Source organism: Bacillus rossius, chromosome 1 (genome assembly GCF_032445375.1).
Source record: "Bacillus rossius redtenbacheri isolate Brsri chromosome 1, Brsri_v3, whole genome shotgun sequence".
Lineage (NCBI taxonomy): Eukaryota > Metazoa > Arthropoda > Insecta > Phasmatodea > Bacillidae > Bacillus > Bacillus rossius.
The window spans coordinates 114,353,780-114,371,392 of NC_086330.1; the positions used below are offsets into that span (position 1 = coordinate 114,353,780).

The following is a 17,613-nucleotide window of genomic DNA, read 5'->3' on the forward strand; positions in this document are numbered from 1 at the left end:
AATTTACATACTATTCAGATGATTTAAAAGTATTTTTGTTAACATAAAAATACAGTAAAAAATAAAAATAAAAACAATTTGGTTGTCTGTAAAGTCGGTTTACGGACGATAGTTTAACGTGACAACGTCATAACAAAACATTGACGAAATGATTGCATACTTTTATGAACATAATTGAATCATTTTTATTGAATTATCACTATTTAGTATGGATACAAAGAAGGAGTGAAATGAAATCTACAATTTAATTGATAAATTTACTTTTATTTGCACTCATTAATTCAAATATGTTTATTACTTTAACGAAGAGATTATTTTAACTATAACTTTTATACATGTTTGCTATTTAACTTCTTCCAATCTGTGTTATTCTGACGATGATAGGAAAAGTAGGAAACGAATGGGAGTGGTTCAAGTTTAATGTGCCTAGAAAAAGTCAAATCGATGGTTGTTCCAATCGAGTGGAAGATAGATATATGCGGCGCAAGCGTACAATGTGCGTAACGGGACACAGCGTAACGGGACAATGTGCGTAACGGGACACTTTTTCGTGCGTGCAGCCGGCGTTCATCGATTTATTAGACGTTGTCACGTCTTCTTTGTCTTTGTCTTCACTCCTTCTTTGTATCCATACAAAATAGTGATGATTCAATAAAAATGATTCAATTTTATTCATAAAAGTATGCAATCATTTCATCAATGTTTTGTTATGACGTCACGTTAAACTATCGTCCGTAAACCGACTTTACAGACAACCAAATTTTTTTTTAAAAATTGTTTTTATTCCTTCCTCGTCCCTGTAACTATTAGTTTCAACTGACAAATACGAAATCTTGTAGATCTGGTTTCGCGTTTCCGCGAAGAGTTATTTTGCAGTTCCCTCTCGGAATTGTTTGTCCCCCTTCCGCCGCTCCGTGACCAGCCGGACGCGAAATGAAAAGGATGGAAATAAAATTAAAAAAAAAAAAAGTAAACGAGTTTTCCTCTTTTCCTTTTCCTGTCGCCGTTTCACTTTTACCGGTCGCGCGCCCGCGTTGTCGGCGGACCGCGCCAAGCCAGCTCCCGACGGCGCCCGAGACGAGCCGAGCGCGGCCGAAGGCGGCCGAAGCGCGCCCGACTGGGAGATGTGAGTCAGTAGGACAGCTCCGTAGGTAGTTGGCGTGTGGAAGCGACACCGCGTAGTGGTGTTTCGCGATCCGCCGTGACGCTGAGTTTTTGTTTTGCTTTCTCGCGCGCTCCCGTGTATTTCGTCGTGCGACTATTGGACAGCGCGCGTGCAAGTGGAAAATAACTTTTTTTTTTCTCTCGTGGAGTGCATCGCCGTCTTTAATTTTTTTTTTTTAAATTAATTTTTATGTGCGCTGGTGTGGGGTTTTGTGTTGTATCGCGGCATGCGGGTGTTCCGAAAAGGCAGCAGTGTCGACTGATCGCCGCCCTGGTTCGCGAGATGACGTGTCGTTGGTGAGCGGAGGGCAAGCGGCCATGCTGTACGACGTACCGGACTCCTCGTGTGTGCCCCTGGACCTGAGTTTGAACTCGGCGCGGGGCAAGTGCGTCCCTTCCTCGACGTCTCCGCCCCTGAGCCCGTCATGCCGGGACTACTGCACGGACTCGGACGACTCCGACGGACAGACCTTGCCCGGGGGGAAGCTCTGCAAGGCGTACAAGAAGCGGCTCATCACGAGATACCGTGAGTAACCTGTCGGGACCTTGTCAAACACACCGAGTCCTATAGAAGTCCGTGGCAGCAGGAATCATCAGTAGTGCAACAATGCTTCGTGTTCAGAACATTCTAAAACATACGTTCGTTGAATGATTGTTGCACTGGGAAAGATTGCTTTGAAGCATTGTTTTGGACATATGCCATAGCTGGTTTACATTCCGTTACTGAAGTTATATTGGTTCGACTAATTCCTTCCACGAAATTCTCTGTGCTATCTTTGCGCTTAAACTTTGGCATCGACGTTTTCCTAACTTTATGGTTTTTTATATGACATAGGTACTGTGTAAACCGGTAATGGCCTATGTTAAATTCCAAACTTTATTTTATAACATTCAATGTGTACAATTTCAGTCTTTTTGGCTCGGGAGTACCGAAATTTTTAACTCACGATACATTTTTTATTCACCGTTTCTACATGTTGTTAGTATCGCTTATTAGTTACCACTGAGCGACTGGAACACAAAACCCGTAACACGTTTGCTCAGCTGTTTTGACGATAGTAAAAGTTTTTACTGAGAGTCACGACTCTGATTAAAGCTAGCCTCAAATATTTAAGTATTAGTTTGCAAACAAAACAATTATGTTCGTTCCCGGAGCACAGAAAAAAAATTAAAGCGACTTATTTAAATACAATTTTTAAAATTGGAATTCCTGTTTAATGTAAAATAAATTACGTCAGTGGTTGACTATTGTTCATTGTAGACACCCAACTTACACATAATTAGTTAATTAATTAATACGTTCAGTATTTATTTTACGTTAGCTTGTACGGGTAACGTCAATTGTCGTAGCTGTGATTGAAATCATCTTCGTATTTAATAAATCGAAAACTCAATCAAAGTTGTCAATGAAATAAATTTATTGAACATTACCGCTAATACTCGTGTGCGGTATATAACAAAATCTCTACCACCACAATTCAACTTTTTTTTTCAATCTGTTTTGAAAAAAAATTGTTGCAAAAATAAATTTCCTTCATATTTTTAAGCGTATCAGTTTTTTTTAGAATGTTTAAAAACATTTCTTTCTTGAAAAAAAAACTTTTTCCTTAGAATTATTTTGTGCGTTTTTTTGGAACAACTGGTTACAATTTACTCCTTTGTGCTCCTTTGACTTGGTCCTTCCACATATAATCAAAATCAACTAACACAACACTATTAAGTTGCGCGTAGCTTAAATTGAACGTTTCTATTCAAAGGCAATTCGGCAACCAAAATTAATTTATTTACATTCCTTAATAATGTTTGGATTGTAATTTATGTTCGGTTTTTGTTTGTGAATTCTGCATGTTTAATTTAAACGAACTAACATCTTAAAAAAAAAAATGTTTTTTCCAATTATGATGACCCATTTGGTAGGGATTGTCTAGAATTTCATTTTTCTCTGACTAGATTGGTCTTCGAAATTCCTCTTTGTGTTCCTTACTTCTCGTTGGAAGAGTATTCATTCAAAATGACTCAGTGCTTTCTATTTTGTTTTGATGTTTAGGACATTGTACATAATGAGATTAGGCTTAATAATCACTGAAGCTATTTGGCAAAGACAGCATTAGAGATAGTTATGTAATTCCCATTTCAATGCATAATCATCACATGAGATCTGTTGAATGAGGATGAAGGCCGCGAGTTACGTAGTTATGTAAGTTAACGCTTACGGGCTTGGGATGAACTAATTAATCCTAGACTATGTCTCGTCTACAATACATATACAATTTGCATATAAACGCTGATTTTATGCAGTTTAATGACAGCGTTCACAATTAGCTCGCGCCATAGCAGTGTTGGCGGTTGTTTCACCTTATGAAAACCCATAATGTCCGCCAAAAAGAATGTGAGCTTTCAAAACAAAAAACGAGATCGAACCATGCTTAACAAACACGGCTGTGACTGACCGTAAATGTACATGCCGATTTAAAATAAACGTTTGTAGGTAGTTAATTACAAGTGATTTTGAATGTTATCGTAGACCCTCTAAGAGACAGAATGAGAACAGTGTAAGGATGTAATAGTTCCACACGTATAACGGCAGGCCTAGTAATTGTTTATGGGCTAAAAGATGGACATTATTTTATTATTATATGTTAATTTTATTATATTTTTAAAACATTTTTAGTATTCCGCAAATGTGAGAAATTATTTTTTGTGGATATGATACGTAACGGTTACAGTGCCTCCTATTTACATCTATTTCCTTCAACTATCAGAAAAATGCAAGTTCCTATAGATTGTTAATTACTTTGTAAAAGCCTACGTAGTTCTTTCTTGTGCACAGCGTGTGTCCCGCTTCATTTCGAAAGTAACATTGTTGCAGTAATGGGCTAGTGACGTGTTTAGATGCGCGATCCGTTGTGGGTATATAAAATAAAATGCGCGATCAAGTTGCGCAGTAATCAGGTTTTTATTTGGCAGCAAAATTGCCGTGGCACACGTTTAGTTGGCACGTTAATAGTTCATTTTCATTGTAGTAAACGTTTAATAGTCGGTGACGGGTATTTGGAAAAAGCTTGCTACTGTTCAAAATTCGCCATATGTAAATCAATGACGGATGCGCGCGCATAAGAAGGAAAATTAGTACCGGTGTAGGGTCGTGGGTTCGAGCCCAATTCCCTAGCAACGCTCAAATTGCAGACCTGTTAACTTTCGTTTGAATTTGAAATCCCTTCCCCCCACTCTCCACATGGCGAGAATGCAACGGACGCCTCTGAAATTAAGTCCGTTACTTGTAACTTGTCTGAGTTGAAATTGGTACCAGCGGCAACTATTTCCCGAATGTCACACGATTATTGTTGCCAGAGAAACAATGGTAGAAAGGTACGTAGATCATTGCACTACATTTAAGAACTATCAGGTTTGAGACAAGTTACACCATGCAGACTGTACACCACTCAAACATGACCGCGTGTCCGGCAGAACTCGGAACTCGTCGACGGCCGCTGGAAGCGTCCTTGTAGCTCGTTTCCCGACGGGTCCGTCAGCATTCTCGTCCGTGACCCGAGGACGTCATAATATTTATCTCACCCCCTTAATACACCTGTGTGTCATTCACGCCAGCGACACCTTCCTGCAGGCTCTGTTTTGATGGACGACACGTGCTGAAAAACAGTAGCGCATTGAAACAAAGGCTTGTTTCTTGTTGCAACCACTTACACCGCCGCGGCACCTTTGTAGATCCCGGAAAAGAGGGGGGGGGGGGGAAGTCCCGGACCCCCATGGAAGTAAATAATACCCTTTCTGTGGGGGCAGTCGTAACTGTGAAAGGGACTGATAAACACAATAATTTACGTCAAAACTATACTTTAAATAGGCCTAGACCGCATAGTAAGATAAATTGAGTCGGTCACCCCCACGAGCAATACCTCTCTCCCTGTCTTCTCCCGCGCGAATTCAACAGGTATGCGTGCCAAAGGTTAAAAACCTACAATTAGCGAGAGCCAATTCAATGTTTGAGATAGCGAACCAATTCTTATATATATTTTATTTGTTAGTATAGTTTAGTTTAATCTCACTTTTTTGTGGATAAGAAAAGTTGGTCTAAAGGAACACAGTTGAGAAGTATTATATACAAATTGAAAATGGTTAAGAATGTTTTATCTTATTTCTTTTCTATTTGTCTAGCATTCGATTAGTTATGTCATATTAGTGTGGCGTGTCGCTCCCCGAGTCTCGATGGCCCGTGGTTAAAACTCACACCACTAGTAGAGTGTGTTTCAGGTAACTAGTTTCAAATTTGACAGTTCTCAAAGAAGTGGGCCTACGAGTGGTAGGTCCCATTTTCCGACTATGACGTGCAGAGCAACATACGGTATTTTTATTACGAACACTATCAACCACATGAAGTCGACAGTCCAGCAGTGGAAGGAGGATACGTGGACTGTGAAACGTTATACGACAGTCTACCATGGGCGTAGATGCGTAGATCCGGAGGGGGCAGGGGGGCTTACTCCCCTGGCATTAAGAAGCCCCTCACAGAGGGGCCTCGCTTGCGCTTGCATAATCATGTCTGTGAAACGGTTTCATAAACGTAAACGTCAAAATAATGTTTTATAGAAAACTTTTTTTTTTTTTTTTTTTAAGTTTTCTGCTTGTTGCATGTATATAGGCCAAAATACGGGCAGTATACAACATACAAGCACCATATCCAGAGATGACTTGTGTCTGTCATAACCCACGCGCAAAACTCTCGGGCAACTCATCCCCCCTTTGCGATTTATGCCCCCCCCCCCCCCCCACACTCTTCCCTCTTGCGAATCCTATAGATTTGTGCCCCTGGCAAATACTATTCGGATACATAGAATACAATATAATTTTTCAACTATATGATTTTTCTGTCATTAATACTTCCGTACACATGTCCAAGGATAATTTTTGCGCGTGTTCGTTTGCTTGCACATCCGGTTATGACGCACATGAGCTGATTGGAATTCGGCGATGAATAAAAACTAAACAAATTCTTAAACGAGACATTAACAGCTAAAACTATGCTGACCCGAAAAACCTTTGGAAGTTGTATTTTAGTTGTGACTAACGATTTTGGAATCGTTTAGGTAGCAGTTGATCCGTATCGTAAAATTGTAGAAAAACTATCGTGCCATTTATAAATCGGACGTGCACCTGTAATTTATTGTTTATTACTCGTGTTCCATAACATTAATTTTTCATATTTACAATTGTAGCCTAAGTTTTTTTTTCTTCTCGTTTCTACGTGGGTATGTATTTCTTCCTTGTTTTACTTTTCAACTATTCCTTCACATTTAGAAAACTAGAGTAGCCTTTTCAACATATTTTTTTTTATTCGGGAAGTTTTTTTTATAGAATTCTAAACTGCTTGGGTTTCTCTTATGATTTTAAAATGTTGATCTGATTGATTTTAGTTTGCTCACAGTAACAATAGGCTACAATGCTGTAAGAAAAGCCAGATCGTTAATCTGCTAAGATATAAGTTTAAAATAATAATAAAAAAAACCGTGGTCACATTTATCGAAAATATTTCAGCCGTTGCCATTCACTTTGAACTCTGCGAATCTCCGCAGTCTTTTTTTTTCGTTTACCGGACTGTACTTTCCCTTTCTCACAATAGTCAGGGTGGAGGAGGTCGGTGCAGGCTAGGGGTTGACCTGGTTCCAGGTATGTGAGGGGTATTTTAGGCTGTGGTTGGGGGAGGGGCTGGAAGTGCGTTGACAAGTGAAATATTCAGGTATCAGGTAAACTGCAGGGGGCGTCGGGGGCTGCGGCGGCCATGACCCACCTAACAAATAAAGCCCTAAAGGGGAGGGGGTTATGGTTTGCCGAGGTGCAAGCTACCTGTGTAGCTCTGTCCCCTCCCGGGGGGGATACCTTTTACCTGTTCGCAAGCCATAAATAAAAGAACGAAAAGAAGACCAGTTTTTTTTTCCGGTTCCTTTATTTCATTGCGTTCCGTGGGCGGCCGTAAATCTGGCGAACCGCTGGTGGTACAGTCTGTGTCACGTGACACGTCTCAAATTTGACAGTCCTCAAAAGTAGTACTGGGGATGCCCCATTTCCCATCTGTCGCTTGCGAAGCATGTTTGTTTACGAACTCTGACAATCACGTGAAGTTGTTTGCAAACAATGGTGACTATTACAGTTACTACAGGCAAGTAATTAGATTTCAAGCTCAAAAAAAAAAGTAAGGGGGAGAGCATTTTTTGGAATTCAGTCCCTTATCGGAGATGAGGGTGTTTCGACTTCTCACAGATGACACAATTAGTTAAATTTTATGTGCTTATACCAGCAAACAACTTGTAAGTAAATTTGTTGTTTATTCACATTTTTTGTTTTATTTTTTTACCACTGCAGCAAGAGGCAGCCCCACCCCTCCCCTGGTTATGCCTTTGGTTAAAGAAGGATACGTATACCATTGGTATTACTTAAGAGAACCTAAAACTGTGAGACAGTTTCGAGGCACACATTATGTCTTGAAGTCTTAAAAAATATGTTTTTTTTTTTTTTTACTTTTCGATTGTTGATATTTCCCAGCACCTTCCCCTCACTATGTTAATTTATTGCATTTTCAGGTAATTTTTTTATTAGGACTTCGAATGAATGTTCCACTGTACACTGCATTGCATTATGGGTTTTTCAAGTTCATATTCTAGGTGCCCACAGCTGGACAATGCATACGAATTAGCTTTTTTTCATGTAATTTTTTATCAAATATTCATTCTAAAAAAAACATGATAGTTGAAAGCAAGCTCTGCGATCATTTTTTCTCGAATAAAACCAAAGAATTTGTATTGCACTACTGGCATTTGAGTTCGTCCTCGTTGATATATGTATATGTTTTATGCTCCACTCTTAATAGTTACTGATTAATAATTGCGAAATCATAAGCTGGTAGTCTATTTTAACCTACATAACCGAGTTTCCCCCCCCCCCCCCCAAAGTAAATGAAATATACAACATATAAGCGCCCTGTCCATAGATGACTTGTGTCGGTTGTCGGTTAAACTCACGCGCAAAACCCTTGGGCCGCAGATTCCAGGCCCCTACGCCCCTGAACAGACACTCCTGGAGAGGCGGAACCAATAAGGAGTTTGTTGGACGCAACCCACACGGAGGCTACCCCTGGGCCGTTCGGCTCGATACCGAAATAGGGTCTCGTGGCGCGCTCGCGAGGCGGGAACCGGCTCCTTGTTGCGCTGAACGCGCCGCTGGCTGGTTGTGAAAGCCCCGGCCCGCCGATGTAGGTCAGTAGTTTAGGCGCTGTCGGTTTCAATTGGCGGATCTCCTCCCCCTCCTTCCTCTCGTGCCCAACCGTCACACCTCCCACTCCACTCCCCGGTCGGTTTCATGCCTCGCCTCTTTTTTTCTTTTTCCTCCCCGGCGGAGCCAAGGACGGAGTATCTCGCGCTGCCAATTGCCAAACTGTGGCGGGCCGCGTCTCTCTCGCAATGACGCCGCGCGCTGCCAGGTAGAGGCGGGCTGCCAGCTGTTCATCCCCGCGTCACGTCTTGTGCGCTGCTTCTCGTCGGCCTCGTTCCTTGGTGAAGCAGTAGCCTCCTGCGTTCGCAGTTGGGACAGGGCTACAACTGGCACCAGCTAGGGTGTTTGAAGATGGTGTCATACCCAAGCGGTAACAAATGAACAAACAGATCACCACTTCCAATCTAGCCTAGTAGTTAAACAATTATTATCGTCTCCTTTTATAATTTAAATTTGAAGTCATGTTTAAAAAAAAAAAAAAACTGGTCCCGCTGGGACATAAAATAGTACTGAGGTAGCTCTTAAATATTCTTCATTTTTTTCTGAGATATTTTTGTTTCATTATTAACAGTAATCGAAGCAAAATTGTTTCTGTTTTTTTTTTTTACCCCACAGAAGAAAAATACTAAACAATTCTAAGCATTAATTCTTACGGAGAAGTTGAAACTAATAGTTGTTTTGCGGGTAAGTTAACTGACCTTACATCTTGTCGGCAACGAGGTCATTTGTGACTTACCCACCACACATACAATTAACGCAATGCGAAGGAATTGAGGAAGGAATCGCCCATGGCCTATTATTGTAAAGAACTACCCAGTATTAGTCCGGAGTGATTTTCGGAAAATGGCGGTAGACGAAATCAGGAATAGACTAAGATTGGAACTAGGTTTCGTGGCAACTGCAAAAGGTGAATTTCAGTGTGTCAACAGCCGGGAAAGTGGAACGAAAGACGGGCAGTCGGGCAGGAAGAAGGAAGGGGGGAGGCTGGAAATATCCCGGGATATAGGACAGACAGCCCGCTGTCTCGCAACTTCCCCCGGGGTAACCCAGATCGACGGCTGGCGCGCGCCGGACGTGTTTGTACCTCGCGTGTGCCGTTTCGTCACCGCCGCCGTCCGGCCCCGCGATTAATTACCGCCCTTCCCTCCTCCCACCTTCCTTCCTTCCTCCCTCTTTCCCTTCCCTTTTCCTCACCACACCTCACCAACCACCGTCCGGAATGTCTCAATCACCGCATTGGCCTGTGCACAAACAGACCAACTCTTGGAGAATTGAGGTTGCTTGGCTAGTGGGTTTCTAGTCGCGTCGTGGGCGAAGAGCTCACCGACGTTTCGGTCGCCGCTGCAGTTGTCATCTTCAGGGTAATAGTGTGTATGCGACCTATGACATGGTAACCGTAACTAAACATTGGTTGTGTGAATAAAAATGGAAAAAAAAAATCACTCTTATTTTTTGTTTCTTCTGCACAACACCACGACAGCGTGTATTAAATTTCAAACTGAAACCTGAGCTACGCCTAATTCCTACTAGGACAGATGTTTTCAAATCATTTAGTTTTATGAGTAAAATAAAGAACTTTGCTAGTATTCCAGGATGTTCTGATTACTTGGAATGCGCTATAGTTGACGCTATCTACCGTTGCAATGGCTTTACAATTATGTTCTCCATACTTTATTCATTGCCGCTATTTCTAAGATAGCTATGTTTGGACATCGAAGAAAATATGTATTTGTGGTATGTATCGCTAACACTTCGAATGGTATATTTTCCATATGTAAGTGACCTAGTTTTGTCATTGCTATCCTAGGCTCATATTCAGGCATGCCTTCAACAATGGTTGTTGAGTGAATCCACGTCCGCGACCTTCTGCAGCGGTCGGAGGGCGAGTCCTGTCGTCTGCAGCCAGCCCTCTCTTCCGCGTCCGGGTGCGACCGCTCGCATGTGCTCACGTGACTCATCCTCGCCCCTGCCCCAGGGACTGTCTCCTTGGCAACCAGGCCGCGTCATCTCACCCCCCCTCCCCTGCACCAGAGAGAAGCTGTGCTCGCGTGGAAGGGAGCGTGCACTGCAACCTCGCTGGTCGGGGGACCTGCTGCGCCGGCCATCTGGGCGCATGTGGTCGCCCCTGTCTCCCGGAACATTGCACTGTCGCGTCTGCTGCTTCCACATAACAACAGGCAACCAAGGAGATGGCATTTCAAACTTACAAAATATTCATTTAATTTTAAAAAAATTGCTTCGATACCATAGCAGGTGCCGAATTTACATAAATAATAAAAATATAGTAGAACGCTAGATATTCTTGTACTTGAAACAATTTTTAACTTATTTAGAACATAAATAAACATGGCTGCCACCGCAGCCAAGTACTCCGCTTCTATTGGTCACACGGAGCAACGTAAACGGAAGAGCTCAGCATTGTCGAGTTAAATCCGTATGGATTCATCTTCGCATGCAGGCTACTGTAGAAACTGTTCCGTGAGATCCGTCCCCGTTTACGTGCTCCGTTTCCGTGTCATTGTAGAACGGGCATAAGGACGAAACTGGCTCGCGCATCGCACTGGTGTTTGTTTCTACGCGCCAGGCACCGAACTGTCGTGCAGTCTTCGCGTCGGTAGCGCGCTCCTGCGGAACATTAAGCGGTGACCTTATCATTTATTAATGGACTATCAAAAATAAGGGCTCCTTGCACGTTCCTATACAGCTTACAACAATGTGTTTAAACATTTTCATACAAAAAACTACGCGAAATCACCAGTTATAGTTTTTTTTTGCTGTCCAAAAAATACACGTTAAAGTCAAAACCGTATTCAGGCACTTTCAAGAAATTTTAAACAGTTCGTAAAAGGTGCGTTAACACCCAGAACTTTGAAGCCGTTTGGTGACCCCCACTCGGGCACACATACGACGTGCCGAGCTTCAGAATATTTCACGCGATTAAAAAAAAAAACTTCTTACGATATCAGAGGGGTGTCTGATTACGATAAGCGTTTAAGAATACGCTGATGTTGGATGTGTAGTTTTGTTGCAAATTAGTGAGTTTTGTCAAGAGTACGGAATATATTTAGTGGGGTCTGGATTGGCAAAAATAGTTTGTGACTAGCAAAAAACTGTGTTTTCAGTAAGTACATCGTGCTCAGCTGCAGTGTTGTACGAAGAACGCTGGTTACAAATTATTTAGCGATTTTCATAAATTTGCGGATACAACCGTAAATTTTTAAATACTCAGTATACTTACTTTAAACAAGAACGCTCTGAAGTATCGTCTTGGAGTTATAGAATCATATTTTAAAGTCTACAGTAAAACAAAACTTTCTTTCCACAAGCCAATTTATACAGGGCTCGAAAGTCCTTTAAGGAAAATCCAGCTGTCTAAACTACAAAAACGCTTAATTTATTTTAGGAGCGGTCTATGTTAAAACGTCCGTAAATGTCCTGTAATTTCTAACAAGTCTGGGAGTAAGCGAGGCCTGAAGACGTCCAGAAAGAAACAAAACATAAGCCGTACTCCAAGACACAAAAATTAACGCTGTTGAATATGCTACACCTATACCCTAACCGTATTCCTAGTGCACAAAACCTATCTCCAATCCTTACATAGGACACGGTCAGCCCCTTAATTTTAGGGAACGGATTTTTTTTTGTCCTATCCGTGACCTATCTGTTCCCAAAACTTCTGCGCATGCGCAGAGCTCACTTTCTAGTTGATTTCGTCCAGATGGCAGACCCGCATGTGGCGCCATTAACTCGTATATATTCATTTTCATGAACATCGGGGACGTACCAAGCGTGCTGGTGTGCCAAATGAAACTTTATGATAGCGAAACTATCCGTGAATACATTCTGTACACTTTAATGGTCGTAACAAATAATCGCAACTTAAAAAAAGTACTTGATAAAATTATAAATGCGGTGTAATTTTTGTTCGATCGTGCTGCTATCTGTAGTATTTTCGCCGTAAAAATTGAATCGATTGTTGCCAAACGTCCGCTAGAATGTTCTAGAACCAGTTTCTAGTCTCGCGCTGGGCACCGTTTATTAAAACGGTTGCCGATCTGGTAACTTACTGGGATTCTGTTTGGACACGTTCCGGAATACGGCTCGCGAGTTAGGTTACGGTTGTATCCGAACGAGGAAGTGCTTATTCGCTGCCTTACCCTTAACGTCATGGAATACCGCCTCTAGTCGTAATTTCAAAAGCCAGCAATCCTGTCTGTCACCGGAAAGGTCGATTAACGACTTCCTGCCGTCGCCCCTCTCCCCCCTCGTCCTGGCTCCGTCGCGATACCTTACGCAACCTCTCGAAGCCATCGCGACGTGCGGCGCTGGCCTTTCACTTCCTCCGGCCGGGAGGAGCCGGGGTTCCCCGGAGGTGCGTGTGTGCGAGCGCTGGCACGCCGCGGCAGCCGAAACAGTGGCTGGAACAACACCTACGCACAAAAATAGTTACAAGCTGTGTTATTTAACTCTTTTTTTGTAACCATCATACACGAACTGGATAACTCAATTAAACAAACATCTGGCTCGGTATTGGGCGAGACTTTAAATAAAAGGCAAAGACTAAAAAAGAACAGTAACAGGATTGCATAATTTACTTCCTTATTGAACTTTTGACTGGCCTAAATAATCCAAGAATTGAAACTTTGACAACTTTCTTGCACCGACTTGAAACACAACTCTTACTCCACCTGGGCCAATGTCCTGCCTCAGGTGTTTTAATTTATTATTTTTTATCCTTAACATTCCAAGCACAAATTCAGTTGTAGGCAAGTGTTTATTTTTAGGTCGTAGTCTTAATAAACAATGTTCCTCCTTCATTTAAATGAGCAGTTCTGTTTAAACGCCTAGCAAATGCACCACTATGTGTTCTTGAATTTCTGTTTTTAGTTTTAATGTGTTCTTGATAACAAGGCATTTCCCCCGCGGCATGCAGAAGCGGCATTTATCGCTCGTAACCCGCGTAAGAACCCAGGCTTTGTCTTCGCTATGACGTCACTGATACTGACTTTTTACCGTGACGCGCGCACTCGGATTTCTCTGCTGAGCGGTTAACATCACGTTCAACGATTTATATCGCTGCATGCATATGTTGACACAGGCGGATGCGGATATTAGTCAGGGAGGGGGGAAAGCTGTGGGTGGGGGTTGAGGTTCTCTATCGCAGGCGGTCATGAATGATTTTAGTTTATAAAAGAGAGAATTCTAGCTAGACTGAACATTTTGTAATACACGCGTAACTATGTAGTCATTTCCTGTCAGATACACGAAACTCAACTTCAACATAATTACCATACCGGTGACAACATACGAAAACCCATTGTTTCATTTTTAAAAGCACCACGGGACCCGCCCAAAGTGAGTTTTGTTCACATACGTTCGTCAACACAAACAAAAAATCTGAAAGTTAAAGATCCACAGGCTTATGGTAATCCGAGTGCAGTGTGTGATAGGCCAGTGTACTGCCGGCAAGACACGAGGCTTAAGGGTGTTGCAACGAAACTATTTGTTTTACATCCTTTGCAGTAAATGATGGTCGTATATAATTTTTTTTTGGCAGTATTCACCCCGGTGAAGGGGGGGAGGTATCCGACATTTCTCCCGAGTCTTGGACTTATGGTATACACGCCATGAGACGTTAATGTCCCAAATCGCCGAGAAATATTCAAAAGCATAACCCTCCGGCTAATACATAAGTACCCCCCTCCTGTTAAGCTATGCATATGATTCTCTCATCCCTCTTTCAAACTGTTCACGCTGATTTGGAACTCATTGATCACGTACTGACTTATACCTTGATCCAGTTTAAAGAGTTGTAAGTTACATTTTGTGTTGTTTATTCATCAACTAGTATGTATGATACACTCGTAGATGTTCAAAAATTATCTTATATATAAAATTCTCGTGTCACAGTTTTCGTTGCCATACTCCTCCGAAACGGCTTGACCGATTTTGATGAAATTTTTTGTGCTTATCCGGTATCTATGAGAATCGGCCAACATCTATTTTTCATCCCCCTAAATGTTAGGGGTAGTCCACCCCTAATTTTTTTTTTATTTCCAGTTTTTGGTAGGAAATCACCATGGCAACGGCTGTTGCTTTGTTGATGCTTCATTCGTCTCTATGGCAACGGCTATTTCATTGTTAGTGCAGTCCTCATCACCGTTGAAATTTTGCAAGTACTTTAAATATCAAAAATTGCCCTTTTTTTTTCAAGTATATATATTTTACAGACTTGAAACTTCACAGTAATGTTCCTTATGTTACGCAGGATGACATTTTCCGAAAATTAGATCCCATAGCATAGGTGGTTAAAACCAGGCAACAGTGGGTACTTTGTCGGCATGAGAACAGTATTTTGCATTGTTCATGCCTTCTGCGTCTCCATGGCAACAGGCATCGCGTGGCAGTGGCGTACCCACAACGAGGGGCATGTATTATGAGCGGCGCAAGAGTGATCTGCCTGTAGACTGCCGTAGCGAAGTACGGGTACATCAGTTTTATGTTGCGTGCACGAGTCGGGAAACCATCGGTACATTATACAGCATTGTAATAAATTTTCACGGAATTTTTTATTATTTACCATTACTGTAAATGGGAGATGTGGCATAATTCTTTTTCCATTAGTATAGCCGTGCGAAGCCGGGTCGGGCAGCTAGTATATATATATATATATATATATATATATATATATATATATATATATATATATAAAACCTCTGAGGCCAGAAACACTTGGCTGGCGATTGTAAAGCGAATTCTCAGCACGACACGCGTTCGATTCAAGTTCGGCTTGAGCACGACGCTACAGATGGCCGCGCTGTGTGAGAAACGCTGCCGGCACAGAGGAATAACGAGCAGACAGTATCAGTTCCGTGTGTTGCAGAATCGGTTACGTGGTACCAGCTGTCCATCATAACTTTCTTTACATTTACTGTCAGTATGGGTTGTAGGTACCGAAACTCAAGTAACTTTATTTCTTATTGTCACTTGCTTAATGTTTTTTCCCCCTCAGAAAAAAATAAAAGACGAAAAATAAGAAAATAATTGCTCTAAACGCCATTAATTAAAAAAAGTGAAAGTTTTAAAAATGTATTTTGTGCAGTCTGTGAGTAATAAATATTGTGATTAGCTGGAATGTACCATGTATTTCGTGTATGTTTGTCACTTGATGGAATGGCCCCGTCCCGATAGTCGCATACGGATACTTAAAGGGAATTTTTTAAAATTGTTTTTGATATAATTTCCATTTGAATTATCTGTATAGATTTGTGGCAATGAAAAGTATGGTCAGTAACCTCTTATGCATGATAATAGTCTGTAATTGTTCTGCTAGGCTAGTTGGGGTATAATTTAAAAAAAAAAAAATCTTAACCATCGCTAGATGTTATGTCCCACAAGCAATTGACGACCTTCTGCAACAGACGCCTTTGCCTTTATTGGGTCAGGCCACTCAGACGCGCTTGCTATCGCACTGAATGGCTGTGATACGTAAACCAACCGTAGACATGTTCCTGAAAGAAACAAAAACAGCATTACAGTGTTTTAAGCAAACAGCTTGTCTTGAAATCTTTGCGCGAAAAATACGTGAGTGTTGACTTCCACCAGTGTCCAAAGCTGGACCCTGAAGTTTATCAAGCCAAATATTAATAAATAAGAATTATGTACAGCACGATATGGCTAATGTTTAGGAAATCCAATAAAATTGACTGCCTGGCGTGGCTTTAATTTTTTTTTGAACTTTGAGAGTATGGTGAGATAACGCACAAACTTTCTTCAGTTAATCAGTTAGTAACGTTGGTGAAACATACATTTCAACATGAAAATATACTTATTTAGAATTAAAGACTTTTACTAGCTTGAAAGCGTTGTACGGTTTTTTATCACGGTTTTTTCCATTGAACTCTTGCGACATCGGAGACTAAGCGTTTGAAGAGTTAGCTCAGCTCTTTAGCTTGCAGATTTCGTGCTTTCCTTGGGAATCGCTTAATCATGTTTTATCTCGCGACGAGTGTTGGTTCTCGCAGCACCAACTTCACGTCTTGTTAATTTTCATTACGACAGTTTTGGTCTCGATCGTTGCCCCGACAGTGAGTTAAGCCCAACCGCTATGCCGACGTTGAAGACGATAGCGTCTGCCGAAGTGAATAACATGGCCAAGGCTCGCTTCTCGCTGGGTGAATTTTTGTGAGTACTTATCGACATGTGGCGTTATAGAGCGTTTGTCGCAAGAAAACCAATACTGACTAAATATATGCGTTTGTAGAATAACACAGTAAAAAGGCCAATAATAGATTTTTTACGAAGTAGAAACTAATTCGGTAGGACAAAAAGAATCATTAACCCGGAAATCAACTGAACAAATTACTGTCGAGAGGAGAAAAAAAAGCTGTGAACTATGCAATAACGAGAAAACTCATCAGGCCTACAAATAAGAACACAGCGAAGACGACACAGTCGAACATAATACAACGATTACAGTTGCTACAATAAACATTTCGTGTACTTTTTACAAGGAATATCCTTTGGAAAAATCGCTTGTAAAACTTCAATGTAGAGCTTTGTAAGATTGCAAATAGTACAAAGATTAGCTTTGCAATTTTACAAGTGATATCGTTGGCAACTGAGTTTCGAGAGACTATTCTTGAAAAATACAGAACTACACGGACAGTGTAGATGTCGGAACTCGATCAAGCAGAAAGCACTGGTGGTGTTGGCTTGGTCGATCACGTCACGGGGGTAGGGAATGGAAACGACAGTGACCGTTCAAGGCATCTCGATCGGGCGCGGCAGAAATAGCCTCCCCCTCCCCCTCCCCCTCCTCAAGGAGGTGCTGCCACTCGCACCACGCCGCGGCCTGCACCCGACCCCCGGTGACGTCGGCGCCCTTCATCGATTCGGCGGCGCGATGACGTCAGAGAGGACCGTGTTCGAACAATGCCTCTCTCGCGGCGCTCTGGAGCAGGTTGCAGGCGAGACGCGCTCGTTTGCAGTCGGCTTGCGGCTTCGTTATCAGTCGTTGTTACTCCACAGCTGCGCTGACAGAAGTAAACACTGCATTCAGCGGCTTCCAAACTCAGCGTGCGACTCCAAGGACTTTACTAATAGTTCAGTGTTTGTGACCACACATTTTGTACATGTAGGTAGCATGTGGCCAGTCTCTGACTTATG

General features: G+C 41.9%; 1 protein-coding gene across 1 annotated transcript in view; it reads left to right on the top strand.

Moving 5' to 3' along the window:
• Nucleotides 1–1,127: 1,127 nt before the first annotated feature.
• The window catches only part of LOC134542430 (ecdysone-induced protein 74EF-like), a 79,325-nt gene continuing 62,839 nt past the window's right edge, over nt 1,128–17,613 (top strand). The window contains exon 1 of the mRNA XM_063386660.1: nt 1,128–1,690. Within this exon, the coding sequence (XP_063242730.1) occupies nt 1,483–1,690 (208 nt within the window). The 5' untranslated portion in view covers nt 1,128–1,482. The remainder of the gene's footprint in view (nt 1,691–17,613) is intronic.